This window comes from Medicago truncatula, chromosome 3, assembly GCF_003473485.1.
Source record: "Medicago truncatula cultivar Jemalong A17 chromosome 3, MtrunA17r5.0-ANR, whole genome shotgun sequence".
NCBI lineage: Eukaryota > Viridiplantae > Streptophyta > Magnoliopsida > Fabales > Fabaceae > Medicago > Medicago truncatula.
In genome coordinates, this window is record NC_053044.1 from 7267957 (window position 1) to 7292873 (window position 24917).

The window sequence follows — 24917 nt, forward strand, 5'->3', positions numbered from 1 at the left end:
GTTTTCTTTTTTGTATAGGTGATTAAGTTCAAATTATATTTTTTAACAAATTAAAATATCATTAAGATATTTTTCCTTCCAATATATGATCATCTATCCATATTTTGAGAAAGGGTTAATATATGTTTATCCTTGTAATATTAGCGATTTTCGGTTTCCCTGTAAAAAAATTGTTTAGATTTCAATTCTATAATTTGAAGATTATTTGATTTTGGACTTTCATGGTATCAAATTACAAAATTTAAGATACTTTCGCCCCATGTAATTTGAGAGAATTTAGATTTACCCCCTGCCATGTCATCGATTTTGCACAATCAAAATTTATGAAGATCCAAAACCAAAGAATCTTCAAATTACAGAATTGAAATTTAAACAATTATTTTCACAGGGGGTAAACTGAAAATCACTAATATTACAGAGGATAAACATGTATTAATATTTTTGACAATATGAATACTAACAACACTCTCTTTTAAACCTTCTTTCTAACATTTGCTTTTTTATTATATGAAATCATTGAATGTCCCACCATTTTACGTATGTTTCATTTCCAAAGTGTAAATCCATATTGATTTCAACTAATAAAGGAGTGAATGTTATAGAAAGTTTTTTAAAAAAGAGTGTTGCTAGTACTATTCTTTACTATATCAAATAAACACCCTATGAAATAGTAAAAAGAAAGCTCAATCATCAAAATTTATTTGCTTGTAACAAAAAAAAAATCAAAATTTATTTGCTCAATTATTATGAATAATTAATTATACATGATAAGCTGAATTGAATTTATTGAATGTTTAGGAAAAACAAATTTACTGAATGATATACACCATCGAACTATTACTAAATATACACAATTGAACTAATGATCTATCATGAGTTCATGCCTTAACTAGCTGTTGAATATTCATTGGGTAAATGATTTTTGGATTAGAAGAATTGTATGAATTTATTGCCCCGATTTGGTTTGCAGCCTGTGTGGGATGAAATCCATCCCAAAACTTGTACTCTTTTCTATTCTGGCATGGAGTTCGATTAAGAGTACAAAACACATTCAATGATGATTGACAACAAGCTTTATTCAAAACTTTAAAACCTGAAACAAAAGAATCATTGTGACATTAATTATAGGGTTAATTAAGTTTTTAGTCCTTATAAATATTCACAGTTTTGTTTTTAATTCATACAAAATAAAATCACACTTTTTAGTCTCTGTGACATTTTCCTTAAATATTTTAGGGACTAAAAATGCTGATGGAAAAATTTTATAGGGACTAAAAATGCTTATGAAAAATTTTATAAGGACTAAAAATGTTGATGGAAAATTTTATAGGAACTAAAAAGTGTGATTTTATTTTGTAGGGATTAAAAACAAAATTCTGAATATTTATAGGGACTAAACATTTAATTAACCCTTAATTATATATTAGAACTCAAATAATAAAAATAAGAGTTAAATGCAAATTTAAAAAGGGTGCTGTTAACTTCTGTCTTTAACACACATGTTAAAGATTTTAAAAATAGAAGTTGTGCATTGAAAATACAATAATTTAAACTTTTAAAAAGCTAAATACACAGTTTTTAAGATGAATATTTTTATGTTGAACTCTTTAATATATGTTTTTGGGACACATGTTAGCCTTTGCTTTTTAAAAATATTTAAAAAAAAAAAAGGGTTAATAGTGTTTTTCACCCCTGTAATATATGTCATTTCTGGTTTTCGCCCCTATAAAATTTTCGGTTTGATTTGCACCCTCGTAAAATTTTTATTTTCCAGAAAACACCCCTAATAGGTCATTTTCATAATTTTTTTCAAGAAATTTTGGTTTTTAAATGGCCTATTAAGGGTGTTTTTTGAAAAATAAAAATTTTACGAGGGTGCAAATCAAACCGAAAATTTTATAGCGGCGAAAACTGAAAATGACATATATTACAGGGGTGAAAAACACTATTAACCCAAAAAATAAAATCTAACATAGCCAAGTGAAATGCAATTTTACCTTTTGAACTGTCAAAGATGTCTGCTGAACTGTTTCGAAAGACGAATTTAGAATCCTTGAATTGAATATTGAGTTGATCCACTAGAGATTTAAGTTTGCTAGAAAAAATTAATGCAGCAGCATTCTTCTCTTTAACACATACTCCGTTTTTAGCAAGGGCATTTGGAGTGCAACCTATAGGACCTACCCCAACTAGCACCATTTTTCTTGCACCATTATCATGCAATTTCTGTCCAATAAATTATTTAAATATTATTATCAAAATAAAAAATTAAAAGGTTTAATTTCATGTTTGGTTCTTAATGTCTATTTTCTAGTTTTAAGTTGATTCTTTATGTTTTTAAAAGTTTTAAGTTGGTCCCTTAAGTTTTAAAAGTTTCGATTTGGTCCAAAACATTACTCACACTAGAATAAGTTAGTTTATTCCGTCATTTAGCTATTTAGAGATCTTAGTTGAGAATATGACCGTTGCAATTTGACTTATTTACAAAATCAATTTTATTATTATTTTTTGCTTTATTAAACTTATATTTTGTGACGGAAGAGACTAACTTATTCCAACGTAAGTAACATTTTAGACAAACTTAAAACTTTCAAAATATAAAGGGCCAACTTAAAATTTTTAAAACAAAATTGAAGAACCTAAACTTAAAATAAACATAAATGACCAAACATTTAATTAAACCAAATTAAATCATGATATATACTGCTACATGTCTCTGTTCCTTTTTAGTTGTAATTTTATAGAATTTTTTAATTGTTTTCAAAGTTTAATATTATAACATTAATTGTTGTATTGTTAAATACGGAAAATACAGATTGAACAATTTTATAAAAATAACAAAACTTATTAATTTTTTTTGAAAGAACAAAACTTATTATTTATTATGTATAAATAGACAATTTCTACGATACAATTAAAAATTTGACATGTACATTGATATTTAAATTAAGAGTTAAATAAGTTTTATTTTCTATCATTTTAAACTATAACAACTAATATTATTTACCAAAAGTATTAGTGAAATGAAATTTAATTTTTCTGAATTTTTATTACTCAAAATGATGAACAATGATTTTTTTACGATAAAATGTATAAAATTTAGTATGATTCTTATAAATCATTAAATGATATTTTTTTTTATGAAATAATATTTTTAAAAATATAGAAGTCAACAAATATCTCTTTATTTCATAAAATAATCGTTAATTTATTAATTTGAAAAAAAAGTGTACTAATACATGTCGAATTTTCCATTGACCCTAGAAGCTCCCTTAATTTGCTAATACTTTCATCAAATTAATACATTCATGGTTTAATAATTCAAGAATTGTCTTAAAAATATATCAAGTTATAATTATTAACTAATGTCTGTTATTTCTTTTTTCCTTTTCTTCATGTGAAACTTAAATTAATACCTGTATAGATTTAGATAACTCATCAATAAGAACTCCAGCATACTGCTCCAGATTATACCTTCGACTTGTTGCGTATAACTTAGGAAGGAAGTAATTATCTATAAAATCGTTGCTGCCTATATTGACATAATACAAGCATTTATTTAGATATTGTGAAGCTTGTGCAACACCTCCAAGCTTGATAGCAATTTGGGCAATTATCATCTCATGACGTCGTAATTGTGTTCCCAAACCGACATTGTCCCCCTGCATTGCATTGAGATAATATTTTGAGAGGAATATTCATTGTTTGCATTGATATATATACATAATATATCTTGCAAAAAAAAATACATATAATGAAAGAGAGAAAATCCATTAAATTTGCAACGATGAACGAATAAAGAAAGAGATCATTCAAACTATTTTACGTCATATTTCAATATGATAGATGAACAGTGAGATTGAACATCTCAAAATAATATGTCATTGGACATGAACATGATATCAATTTTAAAAAAAAATTACCAATTGATTTGCGGTGTTTTGTTTTTGTCAAAAAATTATACCTCAAATCAATTGGTTGTATAAAATAAGGATGAGTTTATTCAATTTAATTTTTACCGTTTTTTTGCCTGTCTCGTAGCGAATTCCAGCTGAGCCAGATGCATAGTTAACACCTTTCAATATATCCCAGCCAGCAAGGCTTGCAAAGGGTGGGATGAAATCTAATCCCAAAAGTTGACCTGAAAATTAATGGTCAAACATTAGTTTGAGTTGAACAAGAAGTTTTATTAGATTTAAAAATTGAACCTGAGAATATTTTAAGACCTTATACTACGTATATATTATAAAACACGAACTTCAGACACATTATAGACAAATCGATACCGATTATAATTTAAGAAAATTACATAATTAAATATGTTTGTGTCAAGATAAATGAGTGTTCCACACCGGAACACACACAATCCAAATAGTGCATGTGCTTCATAGCGTCTATAGCTTTTCATTTTGTTATTTTATAAAATAAGACATGGGATTTTAAAAGAAATCATATGATTATGAATGGGAAAAAATGGTGCGAATATTACCAATTATGTCAATTGATGTTAATCCATTAGTAAACCTTCCTGTTGGACCTGTCGGAAAATCGATGCCATATGGTTTGTAATTAACTTTTGCAGTTGTAACAAGATCATTGTTGTTTCCACTGTCAGATAAAGAGTCACCAAAAACAAAAAGACAAGGCACTTGAGGTGCTCCATATACACATTGTTGCATGTAGCTTGCCCCCAAGAGAAGAAGAGACAGAATCAACCATGTTTTAGTCTCACAACCCATCTGATCTATGAGTAGAATACCTATCTATTATTAATAAAGGATACGTGATATGTATGAAATATGTGATCTGATTAATAGAGGATATGATTTTATGATTTATTTATATGCACTTATCGAATTTTTGTTTTGTTTTGATCTATGAGTAGCATGCATATATAGAGATATGAAAGGTCATCCGTACGACATGCACTTGCATGCATATAGAGATATTTACGAGTAAAATTTGATTTTGGCCACACAAAAAATTCACTTAATTTAGTTATTGTAGAAAACAAAGGTGCAAAATTTTTACGACAAAATCTAAAATCTATAAATAATTTAAGAATTTACGATTCACTTTGGTTTTTACGTTTTTTTTTTATCCATTTGTGTTGTTTAAATTACAAATGTTGGATATTTTAGTCCCTTAAATTTAGACATAATGAAACTCGTGCGACCCAACACATCCTAAAAAAAACTTGGCAAAGGATATGAAAAAGCAAAGTAAAAAAAAAGTATACTCAAAATTATGGATTTTGAGAGGCTTGCGAGCTATTTATAGGCGATTTGCAAGATTTCAAGTTATAATCGAGTGTTCGCAAAAACTCTAAATTCTCTAATTTCTAAAATTACTGGTTGCTGAATTTGTTGCTGCTCCTGATGTTGTTCCATCATACTTCTAATCGAATGAATGGACGAAGAGAATCAAAGAGTTGAAGAAAATGAGTTGAATTCAGAGATAGAAATATTTAGAAAGAGAGAAACCCTAAGAATTGGACTAAGCGCTGATGATATAACAAGATGCTCTTCTTTTATTCTTGTTTCTTTCCTTCTATTTTATACCCTTTTATTTATTCCAGTCAAATTTTTATTTATATTATAACTTTTTTTTTTGAAGAGAAAAATCCGATCAAAAAGAAAATAAATCGGATTTATTTTATAACTTTGTTCTTTTTACCTTTTCTAACAAATATAATTTTTAAGTTACGCACGGTGAAAAGAAAAAGTTTTTAATTACTCTATTCGTTCTAAAATTAATGTCATTGAAAAATCCACAAGAAATTTTAAAATCTAAATGAAAAAAAAAAACTAATGAAATGGGTTAAATTAATTACAACTCATCTTTAATGTTAATAGCTTGTCAAATAACAATTTTAACATTATTTAAGAGCCGTTTTAGTCTTTTTAGCATAGTATCATTTGTTTTAGTTGAGTTTTTTTGTAAATAAATCTAACATAGTATCATTTGTTTTAGTTGGGTTTTTGTAAATAAATCGATTGATACACATGAAAGAGCAAAATTAAGAACAATATGCTTAGAACATGACATAATCATAATCACCATTGTCGGACTCGCTACCCTCTTCATTTTCCTCTTCATCTTCACTTTCTTCATCTTTTTCCTCGTTTTAATGTTTACCCTCTTTTTGTTATGAACTCAAGAGTTGGATTCCAAATAAATAACACCTTTGATTAAGAAATAATTAAGACATGTTGCTTGGCTTCTACATTACTACCAAAACACGAAAAATTGCGGTAGGCTAATGTGTCCTACAACAATATGTGGCCTTCTTGCCATATGTATAATACAGTCCAATGTGCTTCAACCGATTGTCATTGTACGATAGAAACACCAAAAGAAACCATGGAAACTGGCATTCCAACGTTTGCGAAGGCTCCCTCAACCGAGAGTGTCCTGACTTTCAGGTAGCTGAAGATGACGGTTGTTCCATAATGCTCAGACTCTTTCTAGAACTCCGGTGCATATAACATACATAATCCTAGCTTGGGGAACTGAATTTTTAGTGGTAAAGGGCATGTTGTCCCTAGGCATGACAATGGGGCGGGGTGAGGACGAATTTTACCTTCCTCATCCCCATCCCCGATTCCATATACTTACATGTTACCCTATCTATACCTAATGGGGATGTGAAATTGAATCACATCTCTATTTCCGATGGGTTCGGGACCCCCGCCCCATCGGGTGTCCCATGTTCGTCTTCAATCTCCTCTCCTCGTCATGATTCGTTGACAATGTCATTAATGTCACCTCCACTAGAGATCGTGTATTCTCCCTCATTCCTAGCAATTAACAACGTTGAGAGCAGAGATCGTGTGTTTATTTATTTAGTTTTTGTTCAAATAAGCTAGTGGTTAGAAATTCACCTTTTTAAGGTGAATAAGTTAGAAATTTGGGGTTTGAACCATTACTTATATAATGCAACATGCCATCAACTGAGTTATTATCACAGGAAGAACCCATGCCATTTTATTCATACATTATATGATTTTTTTACCAAACTTTTACAAATCACAACACAAACAACCTTATGGTTTATTTATTTTGGTCCCCTAAAAAAATATTTATTTATTTTGGTACAAATTTATCATCAAAAACATATATTACACTATTTTAGTACAATCAATATCTTTTTATTTTAAAATTCTTATTGCGAAAAAAACTTTTTTGAGTGTAAACTTCGTTTACAACAGTGTATGTGAATTGAGTGTATGCATGTGTACGTAAACTCATATTACATATACTACTGTAAATTGAGTTTATATATACTACCATATACAACTATTTTCACATAAACCTCTAAAATCGAAGAAAAAATATAAGTCGATGTAAATCCAGTTTAGGTAAGGCATGTAAACGGAATTTACGATAGTGTATGTAAATTGAGTTTACAGCATACCTCTAAAACCAAAGAAAAACATGAAATCAAAGAGAATTGAAGAACAATTTTCAAACACAAAGCAACCAAAAGAAATTAAACAGAAAACATGAAAACTCATATAATCATCATTGAAGTAGAATTTCATTGAAATTGGTCACGTGAGAGAGCATATGAAGATTTAGAGTGAGAGATGGAAAAGGTGTTTGGAATAGTTAAATGCACAAGGACCATTTTGATATTAATAATAAATTTTAATGAAATTTAGGTATAACTGATTTTTTTGGGGTGTAAGTAGAAAAAAGAACTTAACGTCCTCGTGAGCATAGATCAGTTGGCAGAGACATGCATTATTATATACATGGGTCGGGGTTCGAACCCCGGTCACCCAACTTATTCACCTGAGCAAAAGGTGAATTCTAGCCACTAGACTACTTCAAAAAAAAAAAAAAAAAAAAAACTTAACTACTACTACCCAAGAAAAGAAAAAGAAGGAATAGTCTCACTAATTTCATGGTTACTATTTCCTTTTTATTGGTATCTCCTTTCATTTTTGTCTGATTTGCAACATATATTGCCTCTAAATTTAGGTTTTACAGATAGCTACAAGATCAGGTGGGAGATACGATCTAGAGAATTATGAAGTGCATTAGCTTTCCAAGAGATTGAAATAAGCGTGGATGCAGTATAAATAACAACATTTTTTTTTTACTAGATAGCATGTTTAAGAATTTATTTATTTTCCTGCAACTTATTGAATTATCGTTTCTATTTTGTTTCATTTTCTATACTTTAAGCGGATTTATATATTTCTAACATTTCTTTATCATGGTATCATATAGATTACATCGTCTGCTGTATCCAACTATTTGGTTAGAAGTTATGGGTTATTTGTTGATACCAATTTCATGATGTAGTTGTCTTAAGTTTCTTGATATTATTTAATAGAATGAGGGAAAAAAAAAATATTTGTTGTTTATGCAATGCCTAAGACTCATAGCAATGGTGAATGATAGTAGGATTCAATAATAGAATTTGGATCAAGATTAATGATTGTGGTTAAATAGTGACCTCCCCCCACTTTTGCAATTATCAACACTCCTCCCTAAGCACACACATCTTTTAGCGGAGATGGTGACAAGGTTCACCTCCAAAATCATAATGAGGATGAAAGCCTTCCAGACTTTGGCGGAGATGGTAACAAGGTTCACGTCGATGGAAGCTTGCTGGATTCGTAACTGATGTCTGTCTCTTACAATTTTCTTATAAATTAAGTTTGTCGTGTTTTGAATTTATCGTGTCTTTTCTATTTCTGTTTCATAAGATGACCACATAATGTATTATTATTATGGTCACAAAATTCCTAATTGCTGCAGATTAGTCATGAGAACATCGCATCGTGCAGGTGTATCTTAGTTTTTATTTCTACTTAATGTTATCTCAAATTAAGATACGACTCATCATCTTATGGATTCTACCTTGACACGCTCGTTGGAGATGCTCTTACACACACATACTACTAACACATCAAAGCCAATGGTTGCACACCCAAGTAGTGCCATATTGGAAGAAATGTGGAAATGCAAAACACCATACCCAATTCCTTGGATGCATGATGAAATAAGTTACTGTCATCAAGAGGTTCCAAGTAAAAATTAACCCAAGATTACCTTATTTAACTTCTCAATCAACTACATTTCTTCTGGTCAAGCAGCAAATTTAAAAAAGAAATAATTTGATGTCAGTAAATTAAATAATTTGATATATCGGCAAAGTAAAAGCCTCGAAGCAGTAATCCATGCTAGTATAGAAACAGCCGTAGGATGAGTAAAGAATCACTTTCCATATAGATATCTTACAGTATAGCTTCATCTGAAATACATGAAAATATACGTAGTTAAGCTGGAGAATTACGAATTCCTTAAAAAAAAGAAGTTGATTGCACTAAAACAGGCTGCGGTTGAAATTTGGAATACAGTGGATAAGTAAATGAAAAATGCATTGAACCAGTAAAGTGATAATACCATCCCCAGAATCTTTATCATTTAAATCATCGTCGTCAACATCATCATTCTGCAAGATTTTAATTTAGTTGGTCATCCTTTAAATACGAAAATGAAAACAAATCTTAGCAACTGTATAAAAAAACCACCACACACAACAAAACAGAAGAAAAAAGTGAAGTAACTGCTCAAACTTCAAACCACTACATCATTATCCCCAAACTACTGATAAATTCCTGATGCCACACATTACTCCCTTGTCAAATTAAGCATTTCTAAACTGCAATTTTACCAACAATTTACATTGAATGCTGAAAAAGGTTTGTTACATTAGTCCAAGGACGAATCTATAGTGCATGCGTATTAACAAATGCCAAGTGTAATATAGTAACAGAACTTGATTTATAATTTATTTTCCTTCACACAGGCAAGCAGTATATGTAATATTTGAAGTTTTGTATATACTCAACTACAAATATTTCAAAGAAAGCATAGTTATACAGTTGAGATGTTTATTGACATCTACTTTGTTTACAATATATTGGTCTATAGTCAATCTCTAGAGATTTTTTATCATTTAGAGACGGTTTTGAGATGTTTATTGAACCACTAATTTTATCTCAAAACAGACCAAATGTGGTTTTGCTTCTTCATAATATATATTATGAGATACTATTTTCTTATATTCTAATCCTGCTAAGGTCGGTCCCAAGCCCAGGTAAAAGGAGAGGGTTGTGTTAGGCCTCAACAGCCAACGTAAAACTTTATCAAATCTCTATGACATGGACCAGATACGAAACAGTGTTGGTTGTTGGTACTATTTTCTTATATTCTAAGAGCTTCAATTTGAAAATTTTGTGGGGTGAGCTTTGCAAATGCAACATAATCTTTTCACAAGTTCAAGAATGGTAAAATTGACACATCAAAAAAGAGGATAGAGTGGAACCTTATCATAATCATCATTGCCGGACTCGCTACTCTCTTCATTTTCCTCTTCATCTTCACTTTCTTCATCTTCTTCCTCCTTTTTATGTTTACCCTCCTTCTGTTAGGAACCCAAGAGTTGGATTCCAAAGAAATAATACTTTTGATTAAAACTAACCAATAATGGAAAATACAACAGAAAACAGAACCCAAATAGAAGTCCAACTAACAACCTTAAACCTAGCTATCTAACATACAAAACATATAACTAACTTTAACAACTTGTACTACTAACTTACCCTAAAGGTGGAAGAATTGTCAACATAGGCTTTCACCGGACAAAACGTAGGTACACAACAATGTTAAATCAAACAAGAAAACATTACTACAAAACTAATGAGCTAGGGTTCGATTCCCTGTTAAGTTTACTGTTCTAGAAGAGATGGTATGATGCTAATGAGCTAGGGTTCGATTACACCATACATGTGTTGGTCAGAGACTGGATCTGATTAATTCAAAATCCAATCCCAAGTCCTGTAAAGGAGCTAAAAAATTCAGAAAACCACTGTCACCATATCCATATCTCGTAACTCAGAAACACTTGATCAATTAAGGAATCAAAAAATGACTGTAAGTGTTAACCCTGTTTTGTTAACGTTAAAAAAAAATAAGGGAAAGAATTGTAGGCATACGTGCTCTTCTAGGAGCTCCTTCTCTAGCAATGCAAGTTTTTTCTCACCTGCCACGCAAACATCTTGATCAGTATAAAGAAAAATATATGAATGCTTTATCATTATTATTAGTATATATAGATCCAACTTATAACATGGATAATATCCCATGACAATATAGACTAGACCATATGTACATAGAATGATCAATACTCAGTTGAATTCCAAAATAGATCCTGCTCTTTCAATTTGAATAACTTACACATATTTGCAGGAAACTAATAGATTAACAAAATAAAAAACATCTTTAAAAAAAAAAAAAAAAAAAAAAAAAGAACAAAAGATCATATGAAATCACCATATTCTGGGTTCCATTGACGTTTTTTCCGGCTCAGCGTCTGCTTCGTTTTACCTGAAATTACCAATTTAGTTTTAAATCATTTGTTATCAGAAACCTCAAATGCATTAAGAAAAGTAGAAATATTTTTCCACAAAAAACATAACCATTTCCCGTAAATCCTATTCCATTATTCATACCTGGAACCAACTCCTTAACACATTCGTCGAAAACTAAAACCTGCAGAAGAGAATCACGAGTAAAAATGGTCTTCTTCTTGTCAGAAAATCTTTCTACGTGCATCCTTTTGCGCCCTGACAATTAAGCAAGAAAAGCAGGAGGAGCCAGATATTTAGGGACAAATATGGTTCCATATAAGCATTGAAAATATTCTAGATTATGTGTATGCCTAGCTTTTGATTGTGTAAACCTGCTCATATTCCAGGAAGCATTTATTTTGTTACGATGCAAGAAGTATAATTAAGTTTTGCACAACGTTAGACAATAATATATTATGGAATAAATCCTAAATGTGGCTTTCAAATGATTAGGGAGTCACTGTAACAGTCTTCCAGAGACATCATCGCCAAATGAATTCCTTCAAGATACAAAACTATCACTAAATTTGTCCAATGTCATTGTCACTACTTTAATTCTAAGTTGGTAAGATTATGCGTGTTTGATAAATTCGTTGGATGACTAAGTGGTCAAATTTTAATCTGCGAGACTAGTGTGATGACAGAAAATTTTGTGGACAAATATATTATATAGCCATATCAAAAAAATTAGAGGACCTTCTCACAATATATATCATGTAAAGGCAATTGAATCCATACCCTTCAATTCTGCCTTCTCCTCCAAGAAATAAGGAGCCACTTCAAAATATCTATCAAAATCATAATCCCATTTAAGCAACTGTCTCATAGAAGTATCCATTTTGCCGTGCTTAACATCAGGCAAATCAATATCCTGTAGCATCAGATTGATAAAGACAAGCATTAAACAGAAAATAGATAATTACAAGGTAGCAATATAAATATATATACATACTCAGAAAAGAAACTTAGAAACAGTGAACCCTCTTGCTTGCAAGCTTCTGAAATATAGAAATAGTTATGAGGTCTTAACTCTTGACCATTTATAATAGAGAGCCTTATTTTTTATATGTATTTGTTTTTAGATGAAGAATTGCATCTAATGTGGCCTCAATAGCTTAACTAGAGACTTGGTTGCAGAGAACAGAGAATGTAAGGAATTATAGTACTGATGGATGGATAGAAGGTTTGTTTGGATTGATTTATTTAAGCTTATCTGGCTGCATAACAATTTGAGACTGTTTGGGAGAGCTTATGGAAAGCTTATTACATGTCTTCTTTGTTTGAATTTGAACCAATGACCTCCAACTCCTTATCATGTAGCTCATACCAGTTGAGCTACGCAACACCTCATCTTATTACATTTCTATAAGTTGTTTTTTACTTATTTCTGAAAATCTCCATGATTGTTTATGAAAGAAACTCATAGGTTATATATTGACTTTATTAGCTTATACATAAGCAATTAATTAAGTTGTTTATCCAGGACATAGTGTTTGCTTGGATTAACTTCTTTGAACTCATCTACGTGTACAAACACTTATCAAACTGTTTGTGAGTGCTAATAAAAACAACATAAGACATGTCTATAAGTTGTTTTTCTGCTTATGACCATAAGCTCTATGTGATAGCTTATGAAAACCAACTTATACCTTATATAAGAACAGTTCAAATATACTTTATATTTTTTCTAGAAAGTGCTTAGGGTTTGTTTACGTCAATCAATAAACATAAGAGAATATTGTCCACACTATCTTGTTTTATAATTTTGAAAAGCATTTTCAATTAGACTTTGCTTTCATTATTTATTAAAATGAATTCTTCCTAATTTGTTTTCAATAACTCTACCTTCTCTCGATGGCAAATATTCATTTCCTCGTTAGCAGAATTTAAAATCAACATAAATTAAAAAAAAATGAAAACAAAAAAAGTTTTTAGAAAGTAATCAAGGTCTTATAATCTAGGAAGCACTAACACAGACAGGGATACCGGACATAAATATGTCGGACACGCCTTCAATCAGTAGTGTCGGCTTCGGAGTTTGTAGTTAAGTTGTTTATTGAAACGGAGTGTAGGGATGTTACCTGTGGAAAAACTACAAACGGCACTGGTCGGACATATACGCCTCTTCCCCGTCCCCTTCCCCATCCTCCTCTGCCAGCCATTTACTTTGTCTACAAAAGAAGAAGCAAAAATAGAATTTCTGTTATCATACTTGCAGGTTTCACACCTTGGATACAATCAAATGAGGAATTCAGAATGCAAAATCACATAAAACAATAAATTAAGTTTACACTCAAAGGCAGTCAGAGAGATACCTGTAAACGGTGACGGTTTCAACTTTCAAAGTAATGGGAAATTAATATTCATATTTGATGATTATATATTGAATTATATAAATAATTTACAGATATTACTCACACCCTAAAAAATCCAAGTCATATCCCGAAATGACCAATATACCATTTCATCGCATGTCTCACTTAATCGTTCAAATCTCGGAAACTTAGTTCATGTATTTATCATTTAGTTGAACATCTATGGTTATTTGTGGGTTAAAGGGGTGAAGGTTCAGAAATGATTATGAAAAAGGGTTTTTTTAAATTTTACATGGAGAGGATAATTTTAGTATTATAATAAAACTAAATAAATTTGTGTGTAACTAGAATTGTATGGGATGAGGCTAGAAAGAGACTAAATAATTAGTTGCTACAAGTAATGAGAATTGAATATTCATGTTGATGATTATATATTAAATTATATAAATAATTAGTTAAATCCCTTAAAAAAATAGTTAAAGTAATTTTACGAGGAATTAGTTAAAGTGATTTATTTACGTGTCTATTTCTTTTCTTTTCTTTTTGACAAGATTTAGGTGTGCATTTCATTACTTGCTTTTCGTTCGACTCTTGACCAATATATTTTTTTTTGTTATAATAAACTTTGAGAAAAGTATCGATTTGGTGAAATTATGATTAGGTTAGTTAAGAACCATAGAAGACATTTACAATATATTTTGTTTTGTCTTTGATGTATATTAACAAATTAATTAAAAAAAAAAAACTAATTTAAGCGATGCACCTAAGTGATGTTGAGTAAATTGGTGAATTCAATGGGTGTTGGCCTTTTGTAGCTGCTTCTCAATGTCATTGCTTCTATTTGGTGTCCTCTCCGCAAACAGTTAACCCAATATTCCAAGATGTGTTGCTTGAACCAACACCGTGATTGGAAAATTTTGTATTCCTTTCAAAACATAATTAACGAACTCAGCAAGGTTTATTAACTACTGTTATCTACTACTTATATTTGTTGAAAAAGGATTTATTTCCAACCACCAATATCAATCATAAGTCCTTTTTCAACAAATATAAGTAGTAGATAACAATAGTTTTAAGGTCTTGCTAACGAATGTTCTAAAAACATTGGTAAAGAATTTCATAAAAGGAAATTTTATCGTGAAAATTCGTACAAGTTGTTATTTTTATCAATGTAATAATAAAACACTTTTTATACAAAGTTGCTTCTTTTTATTTCTAGATCAATACTCTAATGATACTCTTAGCATCATTATTAGTTTTATAGTATGTTATAATGTCATGTATGAACTGTTTGAAGACAATAATGTCATATAAGTGGGGTCTATAATATCTAAGTATTTGTTGAAAAATACAATAAGCAAGTGGAGTCAGGTGACCACATTGCCCCCACACTAGGTCCATGGATGATCGGAGTTGTAGTTGGAATGTCTCCGTTCGTGGATAGGGTGTTAAAAGACTTCATCTTCCTTCTCGCTTGATTCATTGACTTCTTCGTTGTGAGAACCCATAACGTTATTATGTTGGGTATTTGTATTGGCTGCATTGTTGCTAAAACAAATATCTTTGTTCTGTAAGTTGGAACCAAAGTGCCAACATGTGTTTAGGCGTCTCTGGAAGATGTTGGATACGATGCTCCAACATTTTGGCACGGTTCAGTGTGACTGAGTTCTCGCCTATTTGTACGTGCGCCCTTTATTATTTAAGGAAACAATATTTCCTTATCTTATTGATCAAGCAACGCGCATATCATCTGAGAATCAGCCGTAGAATATTTCTAAAGTGTATTTTATATTTTAGGAAATATTTTATATTGTTTGGAACGATCCTATAAATGTTCCGACATTTTAGGACTTTCCAGATTTGTTTCTGATTCTTGTTTTGCAGATTAAGTTGAACCGATCTGCATTATTACTGAAGCCCAACGTATTATTTAGCCCAAGCTGCTTCAGTACATAAGGAAGACTTCAAGACCTAATTGTTTATTTAAGCCGTCATATTAAAAAGTTTAGATTTTTAGGGTTTGATTTTGCTCTTGTATCGTTTGTGATGCAAGTTTAGAATTTACTGTGTGTTCTTCTTGTATCGTCTGTGATACTTGTAAGGAGTGTGTGTTCTTCATAATTTAACATAATCTAAAACATATTTAACCCAATTTTTAATCATATATATTCACTTTTCAACTATTATTTTTAGGTTTAATTAATCTATAAGTCCCTAAACTATTTGGGAATTTTTGAATAAGTCTCACTAAAAAAAGTTGTAATAAATGATTTACATCTTTCCTGCAAATTGCAGCAATGATTATCGAATATGAAGGATAAAACAAGGAAGGTAGGGCTGGAAATGAGTCGAGTCCAGTCGAACTCATCTGAGTTCGACTCGACTCGATAAGAATTTGTTCAGCTCGAAACTCGGCTCGAGTTCGACACGAATTTTTTTTAAGTTTAAGTTCGGCTCGTTTAAAGTTTACGAACAATTTGGTTAGGTTCTTTAGGTTTAGTTTGTTTGCTCAAATCACATAATTTAAAGGTCAATTTTTTTTGACAAAAATCAAAATCAAAATTATAGATTTTTTTTTTTGGCTTAAATATGGAAATGGTTCCTGCAAATATCTGGCGTTTTTGTTCTAGTCCCTATAAAAATATTTTTTTGGTTTTAGTCCCTGCAAATATAGAATATTTGGTTTTGGTCTTCGGTATTTTGTTTTAATCCTTGTAAAATCATTTCATATTGAAATTGATCCCTATAATATTCAATTTAGTCCTCATTTTGAGAAATTAAAATCAAATATTCTACATATTACAAGGACCAAATCCAATATGAATCAATTGTAGAGTTCGTGATGCACAAAACCTTTGCATATCAAGTCCCAAGCTTGTTAATTTAAGTTTACTTATGGGTTTTTGTCTTAATAAATATTTTGGAATTGAGCTCTCTGCTCCAAGTATTCATACCTTTGCTTTCACCAGTCGTACTCTTACGAAGTTCTATGGGAGCAAGACCAATCTTTCTTCTATCAAACATGTAAGTATTAATTTAGCACATCTTTGGGATTCGGCAAAGACTTCATTGGTTCTACTCAGCTGGCTGGTTGAATTTGCTAGTATTGAATCATTGATCGTCTCTTTAGAGGCCCTCAAGGTACTTTATTGGCATGTTTGGTTTTGGCAAGATAGAAAAATGATTAATTTGTGTTGTCTCATGTTGAAGGTTTCAAGTCGATGAACCTCCCTGTGATGCATTGGGATAGGTCATGTAGAAGAAGGCTACATGACTAATAAAAGTTGGTCACATGGAAGTAGTCCCTTGAGGTGTTAACTTTATTTACTGGGAAATCATCTATAGAGTTAGAAAAATGTTGTGCTTTGTGCAATGCTAAATCTGATGTACAGTTGAAGGCTTTGGGTAGATATTTGGAACATTCAGCAAGGCTTGCCTTCAATACAACACCTAACCCCTTTAATACAGTACCATGTGTCGATACGAATGTTCAACTTAGAACTATGGAAAAGAGTCATTGAGCTAACATTTCTTTTTCTATTATTATTTTTTGGTCTTGCTATCCGGTGCTTCAGTGATCCAAGGGTATTGGTTAAATAATCCTTAAATAGAAATTTTGTCTCAAAAATGAAAGTTTTTATTTTTAAATGGATTGTTTAACCAATGAGCTCATGCATTGGTCAACATTCTCCTTATTTTTTTAACCAAATATCTCCTGTGCGCAACTACATATACCAATCCTTTGAATCGGGTAGAACCGTAGGAAAAGTAATAAAAATTTGATGCCAAGAAAATCTAAAAGAAAATAATCCTTATTTACAAGGCTGAAAGAAAATAAAAAAATACAAGGGATAAACTGGAGTGCCCTAAAATGGAATTGGGTAAAAATCGTGTTTAACTCATTTTATTTTCTATTGTAAAATAGAGATAATTTTTACTCAAATCAAAAGATAAATTACAAAACTTAGTTTTGAGCCATCACAAAGTCATTACCTTTACCTTAAAAAAAATCCGATGAATCAAAGCCTAAAAATAAAAGTTCATGATAAAACTAGCTAAATTCTAGACCTAAAAATTAAATTTTAAATTTATTTTTTACGGATAAACTTTTTATAATGTTACAAACATGTCTATAAAAAATCGTTCAAACACATCAGATTTTAAAGATAATTAAATAAAATTTGTTCCATAAAGGATTAAAACTGTTTGCAGATATTTTTTGTAGAGACTACAAAGCTATTAAAATTAAATAGGAGTTAATTTGGCATAAACAGGTTCCTTTAAAACTTTCTATCCTTGCTTGGCGTCTGTTGAGGGATCGCTTACCTACTAAATCTAATTTGGTGGCACGAGGGATTTTAGCTGTGGAAAACCGGTTTTGTGTAACGGGATGTGGGCAGGTTGAAGATGTGAATCATTTATTTTTGTCTTGTCCGACTTTTGGTGCTTTGTGGCCTCTGGTGCGGGCTTGGCTTGGTGTCGAAGGGGTCGATTCTCATACTATGTCAGATCACTTTGTGCAATTTATTGAATATGCAGGTGGCTTGAAATCGCGTCGATCATTATTTCATTTGATTTGGTTTCAATGTGTCTCGGTTTTATGGAAAGAACGGAATGATAGGTTATTTCAGAATCGTCATAGTTCTATACCACTACTGCTAGATAAAGTAAAATCAAATACCTTGTGGTGGTTGAAAGCTAGTAACATAGTTTTTATTTTTGGTACACATAGTTGGTGGTCGAGCCCGCTTCTATGTTTGGGCATTGACTATCCTTGATGTAATTTTGACTGTGTTGTAATCTTTGTGATTGTTTTGGCACGTCTTGTGCTTCAACAATTACAGTGTTTTTAGTAATATATTCCATTTTTGTTTCTTCAAAAAAAAAAAAAAAAAGGTAAAACTTCGAAGATTAAAAACATATTTAATCCTTATTTTAAATAAACGTTTTACATTATATCATTTATCCTTTTTTTTTTTTAACAAGCCAAAATGATATATATATATATATATATATAAATGGACACCGTAATTGTTACAGCACAAGGTGTGCCGAAACAATCACTAAAATGTCAAGGTCCATACAACATACAAACAAATTACTCAAGTCCCAAACACATCAGAGGGCTCGACCACCAATTCTGAGTACCAAAGCTAAACATTACATTATGAGCTTTCAACCACCACAAAGAAGATGATATAACCTTATCTAGCATATGAGGCAAAGAGCTTTGTCGATTACTAAAAATCTTGGCATTCCGCTCATTCCACAACACAGAAACACAAAGTAACCAAATCAAGTGAAAAAAAGATCGCCGCCCTCTCGAGCACCCTGCATAATTAATAAATTGCAACAAATCATCAGAAGTAGATTGAGAGTCGACCCCCACCACTCCGAGCCATGCCCGCACCGCAGACCATAAAGCGCTGAAAGTCGGGCACACCAAGAACAAATGAGTAACATCTTCGACGGCCCCGCAACCTGAGACACACGACCGCGCATCCAAAGGTAAAAGACCACAATTCGCCAGATTGTTTTTTGTAGGTAACCGATCCCTCAGAAGTCGCCATGCAAGGATAGAAATTTTGAGAGGAACCTGTTTGTGCCAAACCAACTCCAAATTAGGCTGCTCCTGTGATGTCAGCATGTCATAGACTCCACGAACAAAATACCCACCGTCCAGAATTAATAACCAAAGCCATCTATCTATCACCGATTCCTGCAATGTAACTGTTAGTAATAAAGCCCTAAACTCCTCTACCAACTCTTCCTCCCAAGCCCACAAACGCCTACGCCACCGCAACACCTTCTCAAAAACTCAACTCTATCAAAATCAATTTTCACCACCGTTAAAACCAAACACACGCTATATAAAGGAGAGAATGAGTGGTTAAGAGAGATAAGAAGATAGGTAGTTAGGTAGCAATGGAACCAAAAGTGTTAAATGAACGTTTGGTGAAAAACTGAAACGCGTGCTTCTTCTTCTCTCCGGCGACGACTGAAGTAACGTAACGCAACTCACTGACTCTCCAGTCTCCTCCATGTTCACTGCAGTCTCCACCAGCGACGCCCTCCATCTCTAGCTCATCTTCTCTCTGTCTCCATTTCTGCGTCCTCCACAGCTACAAACCCTAACAATACTGTAAGTTATTTTTTCAATATTTTCCTTTTTCCATTCAATTTTTGAATCATTATTTATTATTGTTGTTGTTGATGCTGTTGTTGTTTCGTAATGAATTTAGTTTTTGATTACCTTCAATTTCTCTGTAACCCTAATTAAGCCCATTTGAAATTGCTTCTAACTCACAGGTCAGAATCATTTCCGAGACAATGAAACGAAAATATAACGATGATGTGAAACAAGATCGCCTCAGTGACTTGCCTGATTCTGTTGTACTTCACATTCTCTCATTTTTCAACACCAAAGAGGCAGCACAAACTTGTATACTTTCCAAAAGATGGAAGAATTTATGGAAGTTTGTTACTACCCTTAAATTAAGTACTAGACACTTTGAGACTATCCATCCTTTCACCAAATTTGTGTCTCATGTTTTGTCTCATCGCGATGACTCAACCGCACTGCAGGCCCTTGATTCTCATCGCGCGAGTATTGTGGAGGCTTACCTACTAAAAAAGATTGTAAAATATGCTGTTTCACACAGTGTCCAACAGTTACAAATCAGCGTTGATGCTGATTTTCAATGCTTTCCTCCATGCTTCTTTTCATGTAACACTTTAACTTCTCTTAAACTTTCCCTTGGCTTTAATACATTATTTCCAAATTTTCTAAATTTGCCGGCATTAACCAGCTTGTCTCTTCGTAGCTTTGTCTTTCATAATAGTGATGATGGTCGTGTCGAGCCCTTTTCCAAATTTAAAATGTTAAATAGTTTGATCATTGATAGTTGTATGGTTTGTGATGCACAAAACCTTTGCATATCAAGTCCCAAGCTTGTTAGTTTAACTATACTTCAGAGTTATTTCGGAATTGAGCTATCTGTTCCAAGTCTTCATACCTTTACTTTTACTGGTTGCACTATTCCGAATAAGATCTATGGGAGCAAGAGCAACCTCTCTACTATCAAGCATGTAAATATTGATTTACCAAGTGTTTGGGAATCGGCGAAGACTTCATCGGCTCTACTTAGCTGGCTGTCTGAGTTTGCTGGGATCGAATCATTGACTGTCTCTTTAGATGCCCTCAAGGTACTTTATAGGCATGTTTGGTTTTGGCAAGAAAAGTTCCATTTCATTTTCACTTTAAATTACAACAATATTGTCTTAATATGCTTGCTTTTTATATTGTGTTTATAAATTTTATCAATACGACTTGCATTAAACTGATCCTAATACTTCCTGATGGCTTAGGTTCTTTCCTTAGTTCCTGAACTATCGAAGGTTGAGCTTCCTTCCTTGCATAACTTGAAGTTACTGAAAGTAGGAAGGTTCGGACGCTCATCAATACCTGGTCGAATAGTAGACTTTTTGCTTCAAAACTCACCCTCAGCAAAGGTTAACGTGATAACTTACTCTGGTCATAACTTCCTCTGGGGATAACTTACTTTTTAAGGTGAGGTGGTCATTCAACTTGTTAATGTGAGATCTTTTTGTTTAGCAATTTTATGTTTGCATACTTCTCTGTTTCTGTTTCCCATGATGTCTCTAGTCATAACTTACTTTTTCAGTGCATAAATTACAAAACCCTTACGTAGATAAACAAACTTGCCTTTGCAGCAAGGATAAAGCTAAAGTGGTGGTAAAATTTAAAAATGATAGGTCCTAATAGTTTTGGGAGTGAAAAGAAGATAATTTGCTTCATCTTCTTATTAGTAATTTAAAGCTCTAGACTAAATTACTAGACACAAATGATAAGTTAGTTGTTTATTGCTATGAGTATTGGCTGTGTAGGAGGTATAATGTAGTGGAATGATTTTATAGATGCTAAGTGATCGATAATTAGGTACTAGGTTTGATATATGAACAATAGAACCAATAGTCATATTTGCTTTGGAGATTCAGATGGCACATCAAGGAAGATAAAGGTAACTGAAAATGGGATTTGGCTGCTGTAGTTGGACAACATTAGATAACATGTCCAACAAACATGTCTGAATGCTAGTAACTTATAATTTATACAGGGCCGTCTTAACAAATCCATGAATATATAAGGCTATAAAAGTTGCTAATTTAGCTTACAAAAAAGATGGTCATGCTGCATGAGCAAATTTTATCTTAAATCAGGATGAGTACAAATTGGTTGATGAAAGGAAAATTATTTTACAATAAACAACTTTATGATTGAACAAAACATCTAAGTCATCATGATCACAAATTAAAAAGTAGTGAATTATTTAAGACTCAATTAATTAGGACCCCATTTAGGATCTCTAGGACTAAAAAAAGAAGCCGAAACTTTAGATTTAAGCAACTTAAGTGCTTTCTTAGACTTAATACATCTTGGAGTTTTGTACTGATTAATTGAAGCCCCTTTAGTAATAAACAAATCCATCAATGCCTCAAAAGTTCCTGGCTCCACCACACGTATCTCTAACGGTCCAACAGATTTATCATTGGTACGGCATCTTCTGTATACATAATCCAATTCCTCTTCAACTGCAATGCAACATCCTTGTAGCACATTTGGGTCAAGTGGGTCCCCTTTTGTACCATAATGAAGAATTTCCCAGTACAATATGATCCAATAACTTTTTAAATTTGGTTATTGGCTACACTATATGAAGTTGGCCAAGGAGGCATATACAACAACAAAAGCCTTGTATGATTATGTAACTGAGCAATATATTGTGCTGGTGGCATAGTAGTTATCTTGTTTTGGAATTGTGAGATGTTTGAAATCAATATCTATTGACTTTGCATTGCGTAATTCTTGCATAAAATATGAATCTTATGCTCAATATCTGTGTTCAACCTATTCCCTTTTTTTATCTATCAATCTCTTATTACACTATTTGTCCCTGATATGATTTTGACTTCTTGTAATCAAGGTTTGTATGACAAAGCGGAAGAGCTAGGGAGAAAAGGACGAAAACATGGATGAAGCGAATGATAAGGAAACCTTGATGCTTATTATTGGGTTGTGTTTACTTGTGGGATTTATCTTTTTATCTATTTCATGTAATATTAATTGGGAGAAAGTATTAACACAACCTATATATTATAATCAAGCAAGCTTAGTATTTTGTAAGAAATTTTACAGTATTTTAAATTCATTATTATTTCTATTTCCTATACATTATGTCTAGTACACCTACAAGTTAATGCATGATTGAGGTATGTTTGATGAGTTCTATATCCTTTCTTCATTACTGAAAAGTCCACCACCACCAACACAAAATAGAGAGACTAATAAGATGCACCTAGATGATTAGAACAGAGCTAAATTAACATTAGCTCAAAACATCACCCACTGAAGACACCAACTCACAACAAAAAAGGACTCATATAATAAAGGAAAAAAAAAAGACATCTTGCTTCCAAAGGCTGCAAAACCACACGCCCAACAAAAATCAATCCTCCACCGATACTGTAATTTGTATTTTTTTATTTTTTTTATTTCAAATTCAGCCAGTTCAAAGCATTCCTTTTCACAAGTTCAACAATTTTATCAAGACAAACTTGCTTGCTACAGAATAACTTCTCATTCCTTGTCTTCCAAATACACGCAAACTTCACCACATTAACTCTTCCTTCCACCACCCACCAGTCCTTCAAATTGATCTAAATGCAACAAGATATCTTTTTGAAATACCGAGGAAACTCCTAGCTACCAAAACCGGACACTAAAAAAAAAGGACGAGAAACCGATTCTTTAACTCCACAATCTCCTACACACTGAAGGGATCCTTGACCTACGACTCCTCTTCTAAATAAGTTATCTTTGGTAGCTATTTTATTCTGAAATAATCTCCAAGCTAAGCACACAACTTTTAACGGGATTGATTTATGCCAAGCCTTCGACCATGATTGATTAGGAACACTTATCAATCCCTCCATCAACATTTTATACGTTTCTTTTACCGAATACATATTTCGTGTGTCTTGAACGTGTATATATATTGCATATATCGTTCCACCATACCGAATTGCCTCTCCAACCCTCTCTAAACACCCCATCTCTTTCTCACCATATCTATTTGATAGAACACTGTACCAATGCCAAAAACCCTCATTTCTTAATTTCAACTTTCATTTTCCTAGAAGGGCATTAAATCCCCAAATTATTTATTCCCAATCCCCCTCTTCTATTGGGAATAAAAAGAGAGAAAATAGACTAGGAGAGCTGACAATCCTGATTTAATAATAACCATGCAACCACCGATGGACAACTGATTATTCTTCCAATTTGACAATATTAAACAAACCGCATCTATAACTGGTTGCCAGGTAGCCTAAGATACTTAAAAGGTGAAGATCCTATTTTTCCTTTATAATTCGAATATTCCCCCATCCCTTTCCTCCAATGATTAACATATAATCTGTGTATTGTAGGCGAGCATAGCCTTCATCATCAAATTTGAAACTTGTGAACAAACTCAACTCCACAGATCTCCTCATCAACATATGAAATCCTTCAGCAACTATGAGAAACAAAAACGGCAACAAAGGATCACCTTGTCTCAATCGAAGACCCGTTTCAAATTCCTTAATGGGGCTTCCATTCGCCAATATGGAAATTGACGTTGTCTTCAAGCATTTTAAGATCCATTTCCTTCATGTTTCATGAAACCCCATTTCAACATGACAAAGTCAGGAAATTTCAATCAACTAAGTCATACGCCTTTTCGAAGTCTACTTTAAACATGAGCACTTCTTTTTTCTACCTTTTTGCCTCATCCATAATTTCTTTAGCTATAAGGATCCTATCCAAAAATATTCTACCGAATATGAAAGCCAACTGTGTCTCTGATATGACTGTACCGGTTACCTTTTCTAATATATTAGCCAACACTTTTGCTAAAACCTTGTAGATACACACAATCAAGGATATAGGCCTGAAGTCCAACATATACCCTGGATTTTTCTTTAGGATTAAGACAATGAAAGAACAATTCACCCCTTTAACTATCCGACCATTTGCATGAAATTTGGTCATAACTCTCATGAAATCAGTTTTGACATCTTCCCAAAATTCTTTCACAAGCCAAAATTCACA

General features: G+C 32.2%; 3 protein-coding genes across 3 annotated transcripts; 1 reads left to right on the forward strand and 2 right to left on the reverse strand.

The window, feature by feature from the left end:
- Positions 1-878: 878 nt before the first annotated feature.
- On the reverse strand, positions 879-4739 carry LOC11445510 (GDSL esterase/lipase At1g29670). The gene is made up of 5 exons (XM_003598858.2): positions 4490-4739; positions 4020-4141; positions 3417-3662; positions 1998-2226; positions 879-1093 (listed from the first exon to the last, which is right to left on the reverse strand). Exons 1-5 carry the CDS (start codon positions 4737-4739, stop codon positions 879-881), a joined length of 1062 nt encoding a protein of 353 aa, XP_003598906.2.
- A 4306-nt stretch (positions 4740-9045) lies between these two features.
- On the reverse strand, positions 9046-13786 carry LOC11443721 (DNA-directed RNA polymerase III subunit RPC7-like). Its single transcript, XM_024778567.2, has 9 exons — positions 13745-13786; positions 13511-13600; positions 12168-12300; positions 11532-11645; positions 11353-11406; positions 11016-11062; positions 10346-10444; positions 9421-9469; positions 9046-9268 (listed from the first exon to the last, which is right to left on the reverse strand). The coding sequence occupies exons 2-9, from the start codon at positions 13589-13591 to the stop codon at positions 9252-9254; spliced, it is 594 nt and encodes a 197-aa protein (XP_024634335.1). The 5' UTR covers positions 13592-13600; positions 13745-13786; the 3' UTR covers positions 9046-9251.
- A 5878-nt stretch (positions 13787-19664) lies between these two features.
- On the forward strand, positions 19665-22970 carry LOC11428305 (putative F-box/LRR-repeat protein At3g28410). The gene is made up of 4 exons (XM_003598862.3): positions 19665-19886; positions 20054-20950; positions 21113-21314; positions 22750-22970. The coding sequence occupies exons 2-3, from the start codon at positions 20075-20077 to the stop codon at positions 21299-21301; spliced, it is 1065 nt and encodes a 354-aa protein (XP_003598910.1). The 5' UTR covers positions 19665-19886; positions 20054-20074; the 3' UTR covers positions 21302-21314; positions 22750-22970.
- Positions 22971-24917: the final 1947 nt, after the last annotated feature.